The sequence below is a fragment of the Madurella fahalii genome, assembly GCF_045866475.1.
Source record: "Madurella fahalii IFM 68171 DNA, scaffold_3, whole genome shotgun sequence".
Taxonomy (NCBI): Eukaryota; Fungi; Ascomycota; class Sordariomycetes; order Sordariales; genus Madurella; species Madurella fahalii.
In genome coordinates this window covers 2894882-2915189 of record NW_027263973.1, presented here as the reverse complement: position 1 = coordinate 2915189, position 20308 = coordinate 2894882, and the positions used below count along the sequence as shown (strand labels likewise).

The following is a 20308-nucleotide window of genomic DNA, read 5'->3' as shown; positions in this document are numbered from 1 at the left end:
GAATCCTCGAGAGCGCACCTAACGAGACACAAACCTACAGTACAGCAGTCGTAGTAGAAATATTACGGCTGGCCAAGCGCGTCTGGACATCATGAAACACTTCTGCCTTTACAGAGTGAAGTCAAAGAGTGGCGGAGACATTAAGGCCACCTGGTGCAACGGTGAGTATAATTCCTAGCTATGATGGATCTAGCTACCTTACTTTACCCATAAATAATCCATCACCTAGAAGTCCACAAAGAGAAACTGCCCCGCAACCCCGCCCGCGATAACTAAGAAGAGCGCAGTGTACTTGTTGGTGAACTTGTAGAGAACCGCTAGGGCGAGCACGTAAAGGACTGCCGCTGGGCCAACTTGAGCGGTTGCGGTAACGGCCTCGCCAAGAGTCTTTTCCTTCACTTTGTCCAAAGTGCCCTCGACGCTAGCCTTGAGGATCTGCGCCGCGATCATGGCGATAACGCCAATGACCGAGCCACAGAGACCGTCGAAAAAGCTAGCGAGGAACTGTTCACCGAAAGAGAACTGTCAGCGATGTGCCCAGAGCTCGTTGTAGTATGTGGGGTAGACATTGACAAGGGTCTGGGTAGGAAGTTCGAGGGCTCCACCAACCTCATTCCGAACCAACTTCTCCAACAGCTCATGCCCAGCGACGGTAAACAGGAAGCAGGGGAAAAACATTCCCAGAGTAATGATGACCGCCCCTGCAAATGCGTTGCCAAGCGACCCATTTTCCATATACGCGCCCTGGAAACCCACGAAGGTCGCGAAGATGACCAGCGGCGCCGGCAGGATATTGCCGATAGCAATCCCGTCGATGAAGACGCTCTGCGGGAGCCACGCGCCCAGCAGGACCGCCTCTACCTGCACGAACGGGATGGCCGTATACGCGCCGCCAAACGAGAGCGTGCCGGACACCAGCCCCAGCACGAAGAGATTGATCAGCGACGGCGTCCGGGCGACGCCGAGCGCGAGCGACACCGGCGCAGGTACACCACGGAAGACAGCGTAGATCGCGTAGCCAACGTATTGAAGGACAAAGAACACAGCGGCGGGGATCCAGAGACGGCGGGCGATGAACATGTAGATTATGCCGTACAAGCCGAGGGAGATGAAACTGTGGGGTTGGTTAGAGTCAGCTTTAGCGTCCAAGAGCGCCGGAATTGGGGGTTCGATCTAGAATGCGGCTTCGCAATACTGACATATTTAGGCGAAGTGCGCAGTTGATTGCCGTACAAATGGCCGCGATAACGAGAAACGGGTCAACCTTCTTCGTGTCATGCTTCCTCACAGAGTGCTCAGCGATCTTGTGAGTTGCCCTCAGGATCTAGGGATTCAAATGTCAGTCTTAGACAACCTGACAAGGTGCCAATAGTTTCTTGAACAGAAGATCAGACACCTAAGTACGTACCATTGCCGCGACGATAGGCTGCAGAGCCCGAAAGGAAGCGTTGAAGTACTTGTTCTCGAAGCCAGCCAGCGTGTACACATAACTGGCCAGGAGCATCAATAGAAACCCTGGAAGGATGAATGCCATGCCCGCAATGATGCCGCCTATCCTACCCGCAGACAAACAGCCAAAGAACATGCACAATTCGGCGGCCTCGGGGCCGGGAAGGATCTGGTAGACGGAAAAGACGCGCTGGAAGCGAGGGAGGGTGATCCACTTGTCCTTGGTCACAAGCTTGTCTTTGATCAAGGCGATCTGCGCGACAGGACCGCCCCAGGCAAAGAGACCGAAGTTGTAGAAGAAGAACCAGAACAGCTTCGGATACGACAGCTGAGGGACGTTCGAGTTATCATGCAGTCCCTGGTCGTCGTCTTCGGACCGGATGTCAGTGGCGGCCTCCTTGTCCTCGGGCTGGACAGGGGCATTCCTTTGAGACTCTTCGTCCCCTTTCTCGCCGTGCGGCATGGCCATGGTCGGTTCCGATGTTGTCGGTTCCGATGTTGTCGGTTCAGCAGCCATTGGGATAGAAAGCCTGGACAGGAGGAGTTGGCGACTGCTTGACGGTTCCGCCGCGCTCCCTCGTCGTTGAGATGGAAAAAGTGAGAGCCCTCCATTGCTGCCGGTGTCTCGCATGGGCCGGTTTTTGTACAAGTCGATTTCAACTTTCCTTCAGCCCTCATCAGGGATGAACGAGAGACGATGGACAGACAGCAGAGTTCTGATTGGCTAATTGGCTGCACAGCAGCTGCATGAGTGACGCTTGCTCAATCCAACACGTTTGTTCACTCGAGGAGAGGTCCAGAGGACGGACACCTCAACTTTGATTGGCTGGCAAGATCGAACCTGCGGGTCCCAACACCAAACACCAATGAAACCTCGCCTGTCCGTCCTCCGGGACCTTGTTCGTCGGGCTTGCCATTAGCTCATGCTAACGTTAGCTCTTCCACGGTGGCGAAATCACCGCACCGATTCCCGAGAGGAAAGCTCAGCGCAGGCCTGTTATCTCCGAATATCAGATGCCGGTCGGATTGCACTGTCCCAGCTATACTACTTTGAGCGAGTTGGCCACGAGCACGTGTATATGTGAAACGAACTGATCGGGTTGCGGGATGCACCGAGAAAACTGATGTCCTCGGTTGAGCGGCGAACTTGCCGGTATGAGGATACCTAATTAACACGCGCATTCGGTAGCGCCAAGCACCGGTACCTTATCTCGATAACAGGAGGGAGCTCATCCACACAAACCATCGAGAGCTTCCCAAATAACTTTCTTTTTCACGGCACAAGCAGCCTGCCCAGTCGGGGTGCAGCCGGTTTCTAATGCTCGAGCAACGTAGTCCATTTTCTCCTCGGATGTCGCGTACCGCATGAGCATCTCATACGCCTTCCCGCACTCAACGTCTCCTTCACCGTGTGCGGTACCCTGAAGGGTATCAACTGAGCTTGGATGGGCCGTGACCTGCGTGATATCTGCAGTCGGATTCTCGGCGAGAAGCGAAAGAAGTTTGCATGGTCTGACCCCTCCGCCGCCGGAGGCGCAAGTCTCTGCCTGCGCAGCAGCAGGAGCCTCACTCGTTGCGGATGTCGGGCAGGTGGCCATTTCTGCATCCGAGTCTGGACCTTTGTGGGATCCAGGCGCGACGACCGGCTCGTTGGTGCTGGATGGTGTGTCTGTGCTCTCTGGTGTATTCACGGCCACTCCGATCTCCCTCTTTCTGTTGTTTTTCCGCGATGAGCCCGTCTTCTCCCCTTCTATGGCCAACCCCTTGTGGCCGGCTGCAAACGTCGCGCAGAGCCTGGCCTTCTGCTCTATCTCTCGCCGTCGAGTGCAATCTGTCCCGCCCGCCTCGTTTCCGCCGTGCTCGCGCTCCGCCCACACGTCAATGTCTTCATCGGCGAAGCCGGCCAGTCGCAGGAGTTCCCGAATTCTGCCGTTCTCTGCGACAACCTTTCGTGCCGCCAACTGTACCTGTGTCGTCGCGTTTATCCCCTGCACTCGCGCTTCTGCGAGCCTTCGCTCTAGATCCGCCACATACTCTTTCTGGCGCGCTCGATAGCGACGCTTGTTCTCAGTCAATCGGGATGTTCTTGCGGCATCGGACATTTGGCTTTGGCGCTGCAATTAGACATCGCGTTAGCGGCACTCATATAATTCTGGGTTTACTCTGAAGAACTCCTCGGCCGCAGCGTCAGCACCTAACAGCGATAGGCACCGTAGGGCCGAAATGGAGACCAGGGGACACTTACCGCGCTCTTAGTTTTACGGCGAGACTCGACGACCTCGTGATCGGCGGTTGTCTTGTCATTAGGTGGCGGGGGCAAGTAGGTCGTGTCCGCCATAATTAGGTCAGGTAGCTACGTGTAGTAGTCAGGAAGCGACGGCGCGAAGCGAATCATTTTGCCGGGTCCCAAAAACACTCATGATTTGCTCCACTTTTAATGTTGGCGGCATTCGCTGTGACTTGCTGACTTGGTGCGTTGGCATGGATTTTGCCCCGCATCACGTGATGAGAAGCAATAAAGAGGGTAAATGACTCAATGCCAACATGCTCGATCAATCTTCTCTAATTACAGTTCGCCATTGACTTGCTCACCATGGCATTTGCTTGGCCTTCTGACGAGGAGCGTAGTGTTGATGACCGGACCCCTTTGCTCGACAGTTCGGCCGAACCTCAACCTCAAGACTGAGTGCCTGTTCGGATTGTTCGCCGGCTCTATATGTCGCACTTCCTGTCGACATGGAATTCTCGCGTCTTCGAGTTCGGTGCCGTGCTATACCTAGCAACAATCTTCTCTAGGACGCTACTCCCAATGTCTGTCTACGCACTGACGCGCGGACTTTCTGCTATTGTCTTTGCCCCTGCTGTCGGACAGTATGTCGATATAGGCAACCGTCTCCAGGTCGTCCGGGTGTCCATTGGTGAGTCCTCAGTACTATATAGTACTCTCTTTATAGGTTCTTCCTAATATCCTCAAGTCTTCCAGCGCCTTGTTGTAACGATATCCTGTGTGATCTTCTATATCCTCGCTATCGGGCTGCTGCTCGGACGTAGTGGGGAAACGGGTATGCTCGTGCTATTGTCCTTCTTAGCCTGCATCGAGAAGCTATGCTCTATTATGAATCTGGTCTCTATTGAGAAAGACTGGGTTAGTTAGCTATAAAACCAGCGCCCTAGAATCTTAGCTTATGGAAATAGTAGGTCGTCGTTATAGCGGATAAGAATTATACGACACTGATGATCCTGAACGTACAAATGCAGCGTATCGACTTGTTCTGCAAGCTCTGCGGTCCCCTTTTTATTACCTTGATTACCAGTTTCTCGACTAAAGCAGCTATTATTGCCAATTTAGTTATAAACGTAACATCTATTATCCTCGAGTACTTTACTATAGCTCGGATTTACCACGAGGTTCCTGTTGGAACTACAGTCTGTGGTTCCCACTGATCAATTAGGCTCGTTGGGCACAGATCCACACCTCCTAGAAGGTCTTCATCAATGGGTTGGGCAGTTGCCCTGTTGTTGTGTATTGTTCTGTGGTTACATTGCCGATATCGCTCAGGAAGCAGGGAGCTCAGGAAGATGGCCCCTGGGAGCACCCGTCACGTGATCCGACACCTGTCGGCAGGTGCTCCCAGCTGTACAAAGTGGGTCGCTCATTTGCGACGACATTCCTCATTTCCAACAGTTCCAGAGCTGCAAGAAGCCAAGCACATACCACGACCAGAACCGGCAGACGCCGAGTCAGCGCATAATCCTGAAAGCCGATTCGCACAGAATTGGGAACATATCCGTAGTATATTCAGCAAGTCTACTAGAGATTTCAACTTCTACTTCCGTCACCGCGCGTTTCTTCCGTCTATCGCTGGTGCCCTGCTGTATCTCACAGTCTTGAGTTTTACGGGCCAGATGGTGACGTACCTGCTCTCAGCTGGTTATACGGCTACCCAAGTCAGTAATGCGAGAACGCTGAGTATAGCCTTTGAAGTGTTGGCCACATAGGTAGCACCTGTCAAAAGGGTCAGGTGCCAGTCCGATGGATCAGGATCACAAGATCTAGTGTGGGAGCCAAACTCATGTACTCTATTGAGCTAAGGAAGACTGGCAGCTAACTGCGCCACTGTACGGACGTCATCCTGTACGTGTATCTCGTCTATAAAAGGAGCAAACTCTCCAGCAAAGATAGACGGGAGGGAAACAATCAAGATAATCAAGAGAAGACACACAAAAAATCCTCAACTGTCAATTCCCCAAGATTCAGAGGTGCCGTGTTTCCGACAGTTATCAACATGTACATCTCTCCATCCCCCCGTCCCCAGATATAGGTATCAAATATCTAGGGTAGATTACAAAAGCTGGGATTGTACTGTTCGATCCAGAGAAGGTACTTTCTAAACTGGATATCAAGCTTCACATGCCAACATCCCCAAACTCCCGACCTAGCACTGCACAGCCTTAGGTCTCTAAGACTCCGTATAATACCCAGGAAGCCCACTCGTAGTCAGACTTATCAAGACCCGTATTTCCAGCCACCAAAATCGCTTCCCGGCTTCGATATTTGCTGCTGTTAACCAGCTTACCAAAGGTACAATGACTATAATACACTAGGTAGCTCTTCTACAGTCAGAGGTCTCTTCGCTCCACAAAGCCAACAAAATACTAAGCAAGCGTCGAAGGGTTAGAAAAACACATATACAGCTTGGCGGGTCACTTGCGGTATAGGATGCACTTAATATACTAGACTAGAAGACTGCTGGTAAGAAGGTAGTGCAGGATATACAGCTAGATAGTCTTGGTACAGAGGGGGTCCGTAAGAAGGTTTGGTCCTATGGTACATGTAGCAAGCCTGGCTATAATGCACGTACGTGCCAGAAGGCTACGGAAGCGTCTAATACAGCTATTTCCGATGTAATTGTAGTTATTTCCTAGTGTTGCTGTTTGTAACTAGTGATAATAGTAAGGGGTGGTATAAGAGTGTTAAACCCACTGATATGATCGACCCACGCATAATTTAAGTTATAGGTACTCAGGGATCTTTGCCGGCGAATACCCGTCCTTGATCGTGCTTAGGATACGGTCCGCTTACTCCATACAGCTCCGGCAAGCGGTTTCATAGAGAATACATCGTATAAGTGCCCTTTTTGCAAGGCCATATAGGTTGTGGAGCAGGGGCCTCGTCTCTTGTCTTTTGTTGTACGTAGAGGTTGATAATAATGCCAGAGTATAGCCGTACGGTACTGTACTTCAGTTTAAGCGTGGAGGTATCGACAACCAAGTCTGGACCGAGGTTGTCGAGGCCCGAGTCTGACTCTGACTCTGGACTCTCGGTCGGGTCTCCGCCGACGACTATTACGTCGGCTGCATCAGGTGCTCCAGCTGTAAACAGGCCCTCTTTCTTCCGCCTCTTTACTTCCTTTCCGCTTTAAGCCGCTGCATCTCGGCCTTGCGAGGTTTACCTCGTTTCGGGGTGCAGGAGGCAATCTCTTCGTCAAGAAAGAGCACCAACCTCCCCTCGTCAACGAGGTGGCCGGGCACGGCTCTCCCATCTAGTACTGCGCCGGCCAACCAGGCGGGATCTCTAGGAAGCGAGATTTGCACCATCTACTCGGCCTGCTTTGGTCTGTATACCTTGCGTGTGCTCTTAGGCGTTACGTCCTAGCCGTCCAGTAGATACTGTTGGAACTCGTTGAAGTGGGGATAGCCCCTAAACTGGCGCCTCAACATTGTGATACCTTATGTCGCCCAACTGGGCTAGTCTTCCACCCACACACACTCATACAATCAAAAAGCAGTCGCTTGTGCCCACATCACGAATACGCTCAATTGTGCCCTGTTGCCGTTCGACAAGTACGATGGCGAAGTTCCATCGCTGTGGTTTCAACAGATACCTCTCAACAACGGCCGAGACTTTCGTGTTAAAGCCGCTGAACGAGGCTCGGATCCAGCTGGTCCATCTTGACGATCGTCGTACAATTAGATAGAGTGACGTGAACAAGGCGGGGGCGGGGGCCGGCGCGGTTGGTTTCTTTAGGTTTCTTACCTGTACGAGCCCGCCGCATACATACACGCGGCGAAAAAAATGCAGGGCTAGCCGTGCTAGCCATGAGAAGATCGCTTGTTGCGGCTAGGTTTTGCTGGTCATCCGAGCCATCCCGGCCCTGAAAATTCAGGGCGGCCGGCCGCTGCAGGACCGAGGTGCATGTATGGCGCCCCTGCTTGTCATCTGCGCTAGTAGAATGACCGTCACCCAAGGCGCTAGCCCTGAGATATCGGGATTTATTACCCGCACTAGTCGACGTGACTCATCTGACAAGCTCGCATCTCGCTTTTAGAAAGAGGTATGCTCTGGAATCATGACTGAAAGCCAGCAATGCGGCACTTGTTGCTCCAAGATTCCAAATAGTCTGCTGACCTGTATCAGCCCATCATTAATTAGAGGACACCCTGTCTTCCCGTTAACTGTCTACTAGATAATCTAACTATGCCGCTAGTTTCCATGACCGAAGTACCGAATTAAGTTCCCTGGCTATTATTCACCAGGTTGTCATATCGGACTGCCTATCAACTCTACATCCGACTGCCGTCCCTATCCTCAACTTCACTACTAAGGGCCTCCCTTTTCTCCAGTTTCCCAAGGTTTGCCGTAGCTACGCCGTAGTATGCCGATGGCCTTATTGCTGCGATATCCTGGGTTTAGGTGATACTCCAAGGGAATAGTATATTTCCATCACGCTTTGATCTATCTTAAGGAGCGTATTGGTTTGAAACTAGGCTTAGTATGTACTGGGTAGTACCCATCTTGACTCAGAGCCCCACAATTGAGATCAGGATGATTCCCGGGCCGTGGATCATGGAAGAATCGTACTTCTGGTGACAGTGGCCCTCGCTCGATGTGGAAGACGCGAACAAGAATATACGCGTTGTCAGGGTCATTGGCATACTTTTGCATCTGTGGTTCATTCGTCGGTGTAAGTGCGCAACCCACTGCGCTAACCATTGATACTCACCAATCGTACTTGATGCTCACTCACATAAAACTTCGCGTCACATTCGGCAGGGGTAGATTTCACCTCGAGGTGGTACGTGGTTCGCGCCGTCCACTGAGGCGACACCGGCACCCCAGCATTCTGAAGCATCTGCTGCATCTGCAGAGAGTGATCCTCGTAGGTGAAATCGGCGTACTGCCACTCGGGCTCTCCGAATTCCGAAAAGCCGGTGTGTTTCCGTAGCTTGCTCGTCCAGTTCTCGTACGACCACCCAGGGAGTCTGCCTTGGAGCCATCGAAATATCTGCAACCAGCGATCAGTCGTGGTCGTGCGCATGATAGAAAAGCGAGCTAGGTGCGCACATGCTCCTCTCCACGAAAACCTATCCTCTCATTGCTGGACAAGTTGGACAAGTTGTCTCCAGACGAACTCCAACCAGCAATACCGCAAGACAACACTCGTAGGGCCGCGCCAACGAACAAGATGATGATAGCGGGGCCGCCGTGCTCGCTGGTGTCGATTATGCCATGCACGCCGTCTCGCAATAGCCAAGACCGCGAGCGTGCCGGCGGCCAACGCTATCAAGGCGCTGACGAATGGCGCGAGGTAAGACACTCGTCTGTGTGAAGCATGTCGCATACATAGAGCAAGCAAAGCAATAGCAGCATCCAAGACGCTAGCGAGGATAGCTAACGCGGTGCTAGCTTTGCTTTGAGCAGCAAACTTAGCTTCCTTAGCAGCGAGCCTGGAGGGGCTGATGTTGTTCAGCGTGGCATTCCAGGAGGCCACGATCGCGTTGGTCAGCTGTTCTTGGTCGTTGCCGAGACGGTCTCTCAGGGACTCCTTGAGGATGCCTCTGAGGTTCTGTGTCGGGGGAAACGCCCGTCGGCAACGCGTTTCGCCTGTCATCTCGAAGACGTCGCATATCCCTGTGTACCACATCTTGTGTTAGTAGGTGGTCTAAGTCAAACAACCTAGAAGACTGTGCAACAACGTTACAGGTGGGCGAGGAGGCATAAGCGCACCTGACATGCCCCAATACCAGTAGGTAGCTAGTTCGGGTGAGCGAAGAAGCTCTGTTTCGTTGCCGCTGTCAACCACAGCAAGTCTCTGCAGTCCGTTGGCCAAGAGAGCCACGTTAACTCGATAAAGAGCAATGTCTTCGGTGGCCGGCGAAATGCACCCGATGAGGAACACGATATTTGCAATGAGGCTCACTGTTTGGTGTTTGATGTTAGCATTCTTGACATGGTGTAACATGTTATTTCACGACCCCAAGGGCGAGAGGTGGAATAAGCTTGCGAGGAGCGTTTAACGGGGCAGACCGGCCTGAGTAACTCACGAACAGCAAACCCAGTGATCCCTAGCCACGAAGATACCATGGTCAACCGATATAGTGTAGCCCGGCGCCTTTGAAACGCGGCCCGCTAACGACGATATTGAGGAGGCGTTATTCAAGATATGACCGATATGGTGCTGTCGGTTATAAAAATTAGGGACGAGAGGCAGGATAGGGTTTGACGCGACAACTGATGAGTCGGCAACGTTTTTGGATCAGAAAATTGCCCGCGCAGAGGCAGCCTCCACTCTGGTGGTAATTCAAGTACCGCGTCTTTGACTCGCAGACCTCCTGCAGTGCCTTCCCAAGCTTCGTTGAACTTACACATTGACTGACTTTTATTGGGAAGGTTTTTCGGGCGGTGTTGCGGATGGCTTGACTGTAGCTTCATGATTTGCTACCACAAACACAAACCCTGGCCGCCTACGCAAGGAACAAGCCCCAGCACCCATGATCAAACGCTAGCGGCGGCGTGGAAGCGCTGTCCCCCCCCCCAATCCCCAGAACGGATAAGCCTAACGACATTCTATGCCTGAGTCTGGTAAGCTGACATTTCAGTCTCTTGGCTGTCAAGTAGTGTCTTCCATAGCACGCCAGGACAATCATTTATATAAAAGGCGCTTGTCCATGTAGCGAGGGCTAGATTGAGTATAACGCTTCGACTAACTGGTACGGAACACCTCCCGAACACGGACATACAGGGGATCAGCGGGAAATGATTCATGAAACGTTGTGATACTGTAATAATTCGCATCGATTATCTTCGTTTGCCCATTTGCCTCACGTGACCCCTCGCCGCTTTTGCTCAGGCTGGCTCAGGAGCTACTCAGGACAACATCAGGAAAGCCACTACAACCGGTATAGGCCAAGTTGAGAGTGTTTCGCGAATCGCTAAGTGTACAATATCAAATGTCACTTTTTTGCGAGTACTACAACAAGGGACAAGTTTTTGGGCTACCAGGGCCCCAAAATGGTCTCCTTCCCCCGAGCCCCTTCCCCTCTAAGGAAGGACTCAAGGAATCTCCACCTATTCTGAGAGTATCCCCATCAGGGGCCAGTTTAAGCCCGCAATGGAGCCCTCCATCTTATTTTCCTACTAATTTTTCTCTTCTAACTCCTCCGAATCGTATAAGAGTTAGCTATTCTAAAATATACTGATATTAGCTTCTATAACCCTTTGATAGTATTATAACTAATTGCTACAGATATTGTTTATTCTTTCATCTATATTTAAAATAAGTCTTCCCCAAGATAGGCTGGAAATTTATAAGAGAGGATAGGTGAAGCCTAATAAGCACCGGCTCTACAGGAAGATATGGGTATTACGAAGCTAGGTAGATACTACTAGGGAGGCGAGGGACGTGGTCAACCTCTATTCTCAACTCTAACTCGAGCAAAAATTAGACACAGTAACTGATCTCTAGAGAATGGTCTAGGCTCTCTTGGCTAGAGGCCTCTCCGATTACCCTTTCACAGGATGGATACTTGCTAAAGACTACGTATTGAAATGGTGCAGAAACACACATCTACACCCACATACCCACCAAAAACAAGGGGGAGGGCAAAGACGGCCAAATGCCCGACAGACAAGATAGACAAGACAGGCCAGGCGACACCACCACAAATCGGGTCCCTGCAGCCTAAACAAGGTCAAAACAACATGTGCAGATAGAGCTCCCTCTGATCAGAGGGAGATCGCTTTGCACGCAGGGAGAGCTCGTCAATTGAGCTTGCAACAAGTGTGAAGAAAAGTACTAAATTGATTGTCCTCTCTAAGGAGCAATGGCCAGGACTGCCCTACTTATGGTGCGAAAGAAAAATGGGCCCACGGCAAGTTCCAGCCCCTGGGCACCATCCTAGCAACTGTGTCCCTCTGATCAGAGGGACCCTGCCCTCTGGGGACTGTTTTCCCCAACTCAGTATCGCGCTGGAAACTGCACTTGTGGAGCTCAGCTCTCACCGCCGAGCTCAGCAGCTCATCACGTGAGCTCGCCCAGATCATTTTCCTTTATATTTAAGCCAGTTCTTCAGTCTCCTACTGCAGTAGATAGATCTTCAGAGACTTCAACCTTTCTACGCACTTCCCACGCCCTCTGCTGAGCTCCTATGCGCGTGACACTACGTTATTCCTTAAAGACTCTATCGGACCTCGAAGCACTATAGCGCTAGTTGGCCGCTAGGTGTATACTCTAATGATTAGCAAGCCAATGGCCTGCTACAGGGTGACTCCCCAAAATAGCCTCAATGCAAGCGCTACTACTGGTGGTCGGCCTTGTCCGTAGCCCTATGGGCCTTTAATAGTATAATTATAAGTATATCAAAGGTATTAAATAAAGAGCTTATTAAGGACTAGTGGTTGAGGTATATAATATAGGATAGTTAGGCACAACATCAGCTATAACTAACATTAGACTACGTGGTATAGATAACTCTGTATAGTTAGGTAACTTTCTTAACACAAAAGTCTTTAACTATCTAAGTTTAGAAAACTATAACTTATCTTCGGACATAGGATCTTGCAGTACGCACAGTATAGGGCATGCTACAGCTCAGTAGATATATCTCAGAACATGCCATGGCCTAAAACACAGATCCTAAAGTAAGAATAGGCTCCAAAACATATAGCCCAGTAAATAAGGTGTCCTAAACAAGTGCCTGAAACCAAGATGTATGTTAGAACATGAGGCATCTTATAAAAATACATGACCCTGTACGTTAGATATGCTAGGTAGGTGGAAACTGATTTCGGCCGCAATTTGAGCTACCCTAGGTATACACATTGCCGTACCCGTCGCCCGGCCCCCGCAGCACGTCCACCCGGTTCGGGTCGACGACCGGATGGCCGTTGAACTCGGCCGGCGGCTCCGGCAGCGGGAGGCCCCGCCAGACGTCCTGGAGACGCCGGGCCGTCCGCAGGAAGCGCGCGCGGGCCTCGGGGTAGCCCCGGGCCACCAGCTTGCCGCCGCGCTTGGCCCACTTGCCGTCGACCAGCACGGCCTCGATGTCGCCGACGCTTGCGTGCAGGATGACGGCGGCGACGGGGTCGACCCAGCCGAGCAGCGCCGGCGAGGTGCCGTCCCAGACGAGCAGGTCGGCCTTGGCGCCGACGAAGATGGCGCCGAGGTCGTCGCGCCGCAGGGCGAGGGCGCCGTGGCGCGTGGCGAGCAGGAAGGCCTGCTCGGCCGACATGGGGTTGCTGCGCGGCAGCTTCTCCTGCTCGAGCACGTCGAGGTACCGCTCGTAGCGCGCCTGCTGAAGCCAGATGCGTGCCTGCGTCAGGATGTCGGTGCTGAAGGTAATGTGCGTGTCGACACCGAGGGAGGCCTGGTCCTGGATGAAGTAGCTGACCGGGTGCGTCTGGCCGTAGTGCATCTCCGACTCGGGCGTAATGGAGATGTACTGGTTGGTGGACCGCAGTAGGTCCGCGCCGGTCGAGGTCAGGAACGAGGCGTGGGAGAAGATGATGGGGATGGAGATGTTGAGGTAATTCAGGGCGTGGATGTCCTCAGGGGAGTTGCTGACTTGAAGCGCCGAGTGTTAGGAGACTTTGGATACGCTGTTCATTGAAGGGGAAAGAAAGAGGGGTAGGGGGGAGAGAAGAGGTTGATAGTCGGCCAGTACGTACAGCCCCAGGGTCCCTGTAGGGAGTGGGTTGTGATGACCGACACGTTGAGCTCCCTGTTCAAGCGCCGTTAGCTCTCTTCGCGCTCGAGGTTGACTTGAGTTCCAAGTATTTCCGGATTCTTTCTTACTTCGCAAGCGCCATGATTTTGTTGATCTCCCCAACATTAGGGTTCGGGCCCCAGCCGTCGTAGGCAATGCCCAACGTGGTAGGGGAGTTATTCAACGTGGCTTTCGCGGCCATGTCCCGGAAGACTGGGTATAGCTGCTCAACGGTAATCAAGCCGGTGATGTTAGCAAAGGTGAAACCCCAAAAGACTCTCGCCCCACTGTCGATACAGGCCTGGAGACCGGCCTCGGCGGCGTCCTTGGACCATGTATGAGTGGCATGGTCGAGCGACGATGTGACGCCTGCGTTCAGGGCTTCATACAGACCGGCGAGCTGGCTGTCATACACGTCTGTCGCGTTCCAGAAAAAGGGGGCGACGAACGAACTGTAGCGACCGAAGAATTCAATCAGGGTTGTGTTAGAGGCCATGGTCTTGAAGACCGTCTGCCAGCCGTGGCGATGGGTGTCGATGAAGCCCGGCGTAATAATCTTGCCGGTGATGTCGACGATCTCGGCACCTGCGGGGACATGGGTGGGCGCCGAATCAAACACGCCGGTGATGCGGTCGTTCTTGACCAGGACGGAGCCATTGCGGATAACCCGTAGCCCTTGCGTTTCTTTGTTGAAAGCAACGACTGTTCCCCCTCTGAAGAGTATCGACGCTGCGTTCACCGCGGTGAGAAACACGGGCAGGATGGCGATTCTTTTAACAGGCCTCATTGTCGCATGTTCCGCTGCGTGCTACCTGGACTCGGACTTTTGCTCAGTGCCACCACTACTCAAGCTGAATGAGATCCAGAAAGAGAGAGAAAAGCAGTATCACCGGCAGGCGAAGCCTCGCGAGATTTAGGTTCTCTGAGCTGTTGAACCGTCAGCCCAAGCCGTGCGCTGCGTGCCGCGGTGAAGTATTGAGCAGCTCAGCGAATAATACGCTCCCTTGGCACTGCAATATAATGCAATATATGCAGACACCTGTCCCGCTCCCGAGGATCAATTAAGATTGCTAATCAAACAACACCGCGGCTCCCACAGAGCCCTGATGCCACGCAGAGTCACGCGACCGCCCAACCTCAACTCAGATCCCACCGCGCCGCTGCCTTCCAGAGACCTCTGCCAGCTGCAGTGGGCCATTTACTACAGCGCCCAGTGCGTTCAAGACCCAACAGTTCGGTACACGAGTACTATAGCGAAAGCCAGACGAGTCCACCTCGTCCACCGTCAGTAACGCCGGCGAAATGGCCCCGCTGGACGAGCAGAGGGGTTACTGCGCGCTATTCGGGGCCACAGCCCAAGTGGCTGCCAAGCGCCTTGTTGGCGAGAACAAGACGGTATGTCCGCTGCGTAGCGGCTAGTCTGGGAAACCGAAACCGAAACCTCGCGCTGTCAACGGCTAGATTGTAGGTCGTATTACTACGGAGCTAGAGTTGAAGCGATTCTAGTTGGCTATTCTATTCTCGACTAATCTCTAGGGCGCTTTGAACCGATAGAGGTCTCAGTCCCCTCCCCTCCCGGCTGCTGCCTCCTTGTAGAGTAAAATCTATATTGACTTCTCCCGTTATGGCAGAGTTGTCTGTGGCAACGAATGATTGCAGGCGCTCTAGTCTTGCTGCGAAGATTGTTATGTCGGTGTAACTTGTTTGATCGTATGTCCCTGGAATGCCTACAAGCTAAATAGAAAGGATTATTGCCTGCTTCTGCTTGTGGTAGCGTAGATGCTTACTATGCTGTAGCAGACAAGGGCCGGCGCGGCGACACCATGGACAAGAAAGTTGGTCGCTACGATGTTGCGACACCATTGTGGCCGGTGTAGTTGTCGGAAACACGGCACCTCTGAATCTTGGGAAATGACAGTTTAGGATTTTTATGTGTCTTGTCTTGATTGTGTTTATTGTTGTCTCCGTCTTCTGTCTCTCGTCTCCCTTAGAGAGCTTACTCCTTTATAGACGAGATACACGTACAGGATGACGTCTGTACAGTGGCGCAGTCAGCTGCCAGCCTGCTTTAGCTGACTAGAATACATGGGTTTGACTCCTGCACTAGATCCTGTGATCCTGATTCTTGGACTAGCGCCTGACCCTTTTGACAGTAGTCAATATCGTCTACAGTAGCTTTTGTCGAATAGATATAGGACAGTCTAGCAGTGCAGGTTGTTGTCTCCTAACAGTCGTGAATTACAAATTGTTCTTAGGCGCACTTCTTATGATTCTGTTGGCCAATGTAGTTGAATATATGTATATTTAAACCGCGTGTTACACTAGAGCCGTATAAGCAGGGAAGTTCGAACATCGCGTTATACCTATTTCGGAGTGCCGCAATTTCTAGCGGGTGCAATAAAGTGTTCTGCTTTATAAATAATAATAATATAGCAAGGCCCAGGGGCCCCGAGGCACCCACCAAACTCCCTGATTTAGGAGGCTTGCAACAAGCTATACAGGAGGTTCCAGAGACGAAGACGGGGCCGTAGGCCCCGAATGCCACAGCAGCCAACAACATCCGAAAGAGCCGCTATTACTATTAGCCAGTGGGTAAGCTAGGGTCAGGAGCAGGGCCAAGATCAGAGTCAGGGGCAGCGCCCTACAGTAGAGGAAGCACTAGGGGAGAGCTTGGGAAGAGCGTTGGAAAAGACAGGTCAGAGGGTTAGAGGGAGGGTCGGCAGACAATAGAGCACCCTGTTGTGTGGTGCCCAATACCACCGAAGCCTAGAACCTGGCCAAGGACGGAAATTCGGACTCACCGGGACCTTAGCCTTGTATGTTACGGGGATTCCGTCGTGGTCCCGTAACTGGTGACCTCAAGGGCGTCAGCCTTGACGCTGAGGTAGGCACTTCATGAACACTGGCATGATCTATGACAAAGTAAGATAGGATGAGTTGATTGAGTTAACGTCCTCCTGGGGACAAGTCTATGGGGTCTTTATATACGTCAGTGGTGACCCATGGGCCGTCATCCCTGACGGGATACGGGCCCAGACACTGCAGGGCAATGCTGGCCTCCACCACGTAACATTGTATTACAAGGCTGAGGCTCCCGGAACCTCAAGCTATTAAGGAAGGTTTTAGGTCGTCTGATGGATTCGAGCTGTCTGATGGAATATAATCTGGCTCGACAGCTGGAACTAGAGGCCGAGGAGGCTAAGGAAGAGGAGAAGGTGGTAGACGAATCCAAAGTCGAAGACTAGACGTCTTCAGGGCCTTATATAAAGCCTTCCTTTCTTTTGCAACTAACTGGCATCCACTACTGTTATTTCCTATTCCTTGTTGATATAGGTTTTTCACGCGGCCTATACAGTAGAGTTTTCCTATATATATAGCAGTAGAAGGTCTGGCACACCCTACCTTAGGTAAAGCGGTACAGGAAGAATAATAATGATAATAATAATACTGGGCTGGAAAAAGATCCTCTTGCAACTCAAAGTTACATTCGAGAAGCCCTCGGAGAGCTACGTACGGATAAATAGCAACATCCTTCTAAAGCAATCCTGTGTTGCCTAGCTTTAAATTACTATTATAAAAGAGCGTAGTTAATTAAAATATTAAAATAGCCCTGTCGCTGTAGAGTGGGCGAAGCTTAAAAGCAGTGGACCCATCTCTTTTTTAAATATATATGCCAACCCTCTATAATCATACCCACGGATTGACCTAGGCCGCTTTGTTTTCATTAGTCCGCGTTGCACGACTAACAGTCGCCATCTGAATGTAATTACCGTGTAAATAATAACTCCGCTATCCATAGTGCATCACCTACCCTCCGACCGAATCTACTGCTTCTACGTTTAGAACTTACGTTCTCAAACTGCGTTGTCATACGTTCTCCGTATAGTACTGCCTTATGGGTTCGGTGCGAAGTAGAATCGTAAACCTGGTACAACGCTATAGTGTAGGCACCTATTTTAAGCGAACTACACACGGTAGCGTCTCACCAGGTCTTGTTCTTGCTAAAGCTGCACTATCGGCTGCTAACTTGACCATGTTATGCCGCATAACAGATCCAGAGCCTTTGGCACTTAACGGAGGCAGCTCGAGCTGACTCCAGCTCGCGGTTCATCCTAGAGGGTCCAGCCTCGATACGGAACCGTTCAGCGCGCCGGCCATACCTGTGAAGAAAATTGGAAATCTGTCAGACCGATGGGCATCCTGTTTCTGCCTAGAGACGGTGCGCTTGCCCCCCGTATATGCACAAGGGCAAGCCAATCAGCCCGGGAGCTTACTGCGCAGGGTTCTGTGAAGTGTCTTGCTTGCGACTTACTGGCTTGATTGAGGAGCCAGACAAGATCCCATGTGATATCTATGCAGCGGTTCATTAGAGGTCAGAACAATGTCTCACTTCAAGTGACACTAAGTCTCTATGACTTTGTTGATAACGTCCTAAACAGTGGTTGACTCTCCCAACTATCTTTTTCGCTCTCTGCCTCGGAGTGTCTTCGCACAGCTGGGTGAGGACGCTCGTCGGTTGCTCTGCCGGCCACCCGAGGACTACCGTCTCGCATTCGCAATCTCCTACGGCCTCGAGGTGTCTGCTTTGATGCCGCAACGATCCATTTAGTATTTTTATTCGCCCGACCGAATGGCATTGTCCCATTCTGGTTGCTAGGCGAGTCACCGTCGCCAAGACCTGGGGCTTGCTCTTGCGACCTCTTGGCCGCCCGCACACGCTCGAGAAGCTTTGATTAGCTGGCTACTAGCCATTATCCAGCCACCCCCGTCACATTCGAAAGTATAGGTTACTTAGCGATGACCGTTTCGTTCAGGTGTCAAAGACTGTAGAGCTCACGTCGGGCGAGCTTTGGGGCGTCAAGGAAATCCAGAGCCAACGAAACGGGACGACATAAGGAAGGCCCATTGTTTATTAGAACCCTGACCCCAAGTTGGATGGAGGAAAAGTGAAATGAGATGGACAGGGGAGGACGCCCTCAATTGCATTTATGCTGGGGTATGATGAAGGACTTCTTACAATCCGAAGCGGCGCTCTTGGATTGACTCAATGCAGACAAGGTTTCTGCACGAGAAGCACGAGGTACACGCGAGGGACGCACGAGAAACAAATCCTGAAATAAGAAGCATGAGAAACTTGCCGCCACCGCGTATTTAACTCGAGGCAAATTATTTCTCTCGGTTCAGGCCCTTCATGTTCACGTGAAACACACCTTGCCACGGCAATCAGTGCCGAAAGCCGTGGAGCCGAGTCCAGACCTTCAGTGGTTGACGGAATTACCAAATCCGACCGCTTGTCCCTGGTTCCGCCTTGGCCTGGCCGACGCCATCCGAATTCCTAATGAAGACTTATCATGGGCATCACTCCAGAAGGTGGCCGAACCGCTGGTCTCATGTTGGCCGGAGAGGGCCTGCTGCGCCTCACCCTGCGGAGCCCCCCGGACCGAGGCGGCATCTCTGTGACTACAAACCAAGTGAATCAGACCAGCGGCCATCTAGGCGGCCCGCACATCAATCATGGACGAAACCGCCAACCAAGAGGCGAAAAAAACAACAACAACAACAAATGTTCTCGACCGCAAGGGGTTCTTTAAAAACTGAATGCGAATCCTCGGATGTTGTGTGATCCCATCCTATCTCTGTACCTGACTTGAATACGTTTTACTCATCACTCCGTGCCTAACTGCTCAAACTGAAATCGCATCATTATTATCCTTGCCAAGAAAACGACGATAAACAAAAAATAACAACAAAAAGACTTATGAAAGCCCCCATCACCCACACCAACCCACCCAAACCACCCCCTCCCCAGCTCGACGCCTCCGCCCTCCCCACCGACCGGTACCCCGAGTGGACCCACCTTCCACCCGACATCCACCTAGCCCACTGCCCGCAAGAGGCAAGCTTGCCGGGCGTTCCCAAAGGGGGGGAATGGTGGCAGGCGAGTTCACGTCCGCAATCCCGGTCCCGTGTCGGCGCGGTCAAGTCGCGGACCCGAGGGGGACGTCAAGGAAACAAGAGGCTTGAAGCATGGAGGAGGGTGCAGGTGAAGAAGAAGACGGCGACAAAGAAGGGCTATGAGAGGAGGAGTCCGGCGCTGTGCGGGAGGGGGTACTACTGCCTCCTTCCGGTGGGAGGGAAGACGAAGAGGCTTGGGGACGGAAAGGAACGGTGGTTGAGACTGCCGAAGGAGGTGTTGGATGCTGTTGGTGGAGAGCCGGGGCGTAACGGGGGGAAGTACTATGTGTTGAAGGGAACAGGGGTGAGGGCGTGGAGGAAGGAGCCCAAGTCTACCCGAGGTAGCGGGGTGGTCGGGGTGCTGGATGATCCTGTAAGGGACGGGCGTGAGCTGGCGGGGACCGGGGATGTTTTGCCTAGTGATCGGTGGAGGGACGGAGAGATGGATATGGAGACGGCGCGAGCGGGAGCGGGAGCGGCAAAGAGAGCGTCGAAGCGCAGGCTGCGGTATGAAGAGGGCGAAAGGGAGGATGGGTTTACGCTGGACGATATCTCTCATGAGGAGCCGGTCTATACGGTCAGGATGGTTGCGCAGCGGAGCGAAGACGAAGAGGGAGAGATTGGAGACATGGGAGACGAAGCCAAGGCGACAAGCCCGCTGTTAGGTAGAACTGCGTCTGACCCGGTCACTGACGAATCGGGCTCTGAGTCTGACAGCGGATGGGAATGCGAATTTCTGATCGACGTTGATCAGGTTGAGGCTGAAGGATGGGTTCCGATAATGGTGCCGGAGGATGAGGGAGGAGACGACTGGATGTCGCTGACGGGGTCCTGGGTGTTGATGCGAGGGCCTCGAGAGACTAAAAGGCGGTTTGGAGCCCGGAGATTGAGTGGTCGAAAAGCAACATGAGAGACACGA

The 20308-nt window shown here is 52.3% G+C and overlaps 5 protein-coding genes across 5 annotated transcripts; 1 reads left to right on the top strand and 4 right to left on the bottom strand.

Annotated features, from left to right (window-relative positions):
• Nucleotides 1-225: 225 nt before the first annotated feature.
• MFIFM68171_06329 (uncharacterized protein) lies at nt 226-1966 on the bottom strand (the record flags this gene model as incomplete). Its single annotated transcript, XM_071061749.1, has 4 exons — nt 226-504; nt 610-1114; nt 1200-1324; nt 1409-1966. 4 exons carry the CDS (start codon nt 1964-1966, stop codon nt 226-228), a joined length of 1467 nt encoding a protein of 488 aa, XP_070917850.1.
• Nucleotides 1967-2678: 712 nt separating this feature from the next.
• On the bottom strand, nt 2679-3787 carry MFIFM68171_06328 (uncharacterized protein; the record flags this gene model as incomplete). The annotated part of the gene is made up of 2 exons (XM_071061748.1): nt 2679-3563; nt 3695-3787. The coding sequence occupies 2 exons, from the start codon at nt 3785-3787 to the stop codon at nt 2679-2681; spliced, it is 978 nt and encodes a 325-aa protein (XP_070917849.1).
• A 4226-nt stretch (nt 3788-8013) lies between these two features.
• MFIFM68171_06327 (uncharacterized protein) lies at nt 8014-9814 on the bottom strand (the record flags this gene model as incomplete). Its single annotated transcript, XM_071061747.1, has 6 exons — nt 8014-8133; nt 8478-8735; nt 8795-8970; nt 9074-9361; nt 9458-9649; nt 9775-9814. 6 exons carry the CDS (start codon nt 9812-9814, stop codon nt 8014-8016), a joined length of 1074 nt encoding a protein of 357 aa, XP_070917848.1.
• A 2723-nt stretch (nt 9815-12537) lies between these two features.
• Nucleotides 12538-14221, bottom strand: MFIFM68171_06326 (uncharacterized protein; the record flags this gene model as incomplete). Its single annotated transcript, XM_071061746.1, has 3 exons — nt 12538-13292; nt 13397-13449; nt 13524-14221. 3 exons carry the CDS (start codon nt 14219-14221, stop codon nt 12538-12540), a joined length of 1506 nt encoding a protein of 501 aa, XP_070917847.1.
• Nucleotides 14222-19192: 4971 nt separating this feature from the next.
• MFIFM68171_06325 (uncharacterized protein) lies at nt 19193-20299 on the top strand (the record flags this gene model as incomplete). The annotated part of the gene is made up of 1 exon (XM_071061745.1): nt 19193-20299. One exon carries the CDS (start codon nt 19193-19195, stop codon nt 20297-20299), a length of 1107 nt encoding a protein of 368 aa, XP_070917846.1.
• Between the last annotated feature and the right edge of the window lie 9 nt (nt 20300-20308).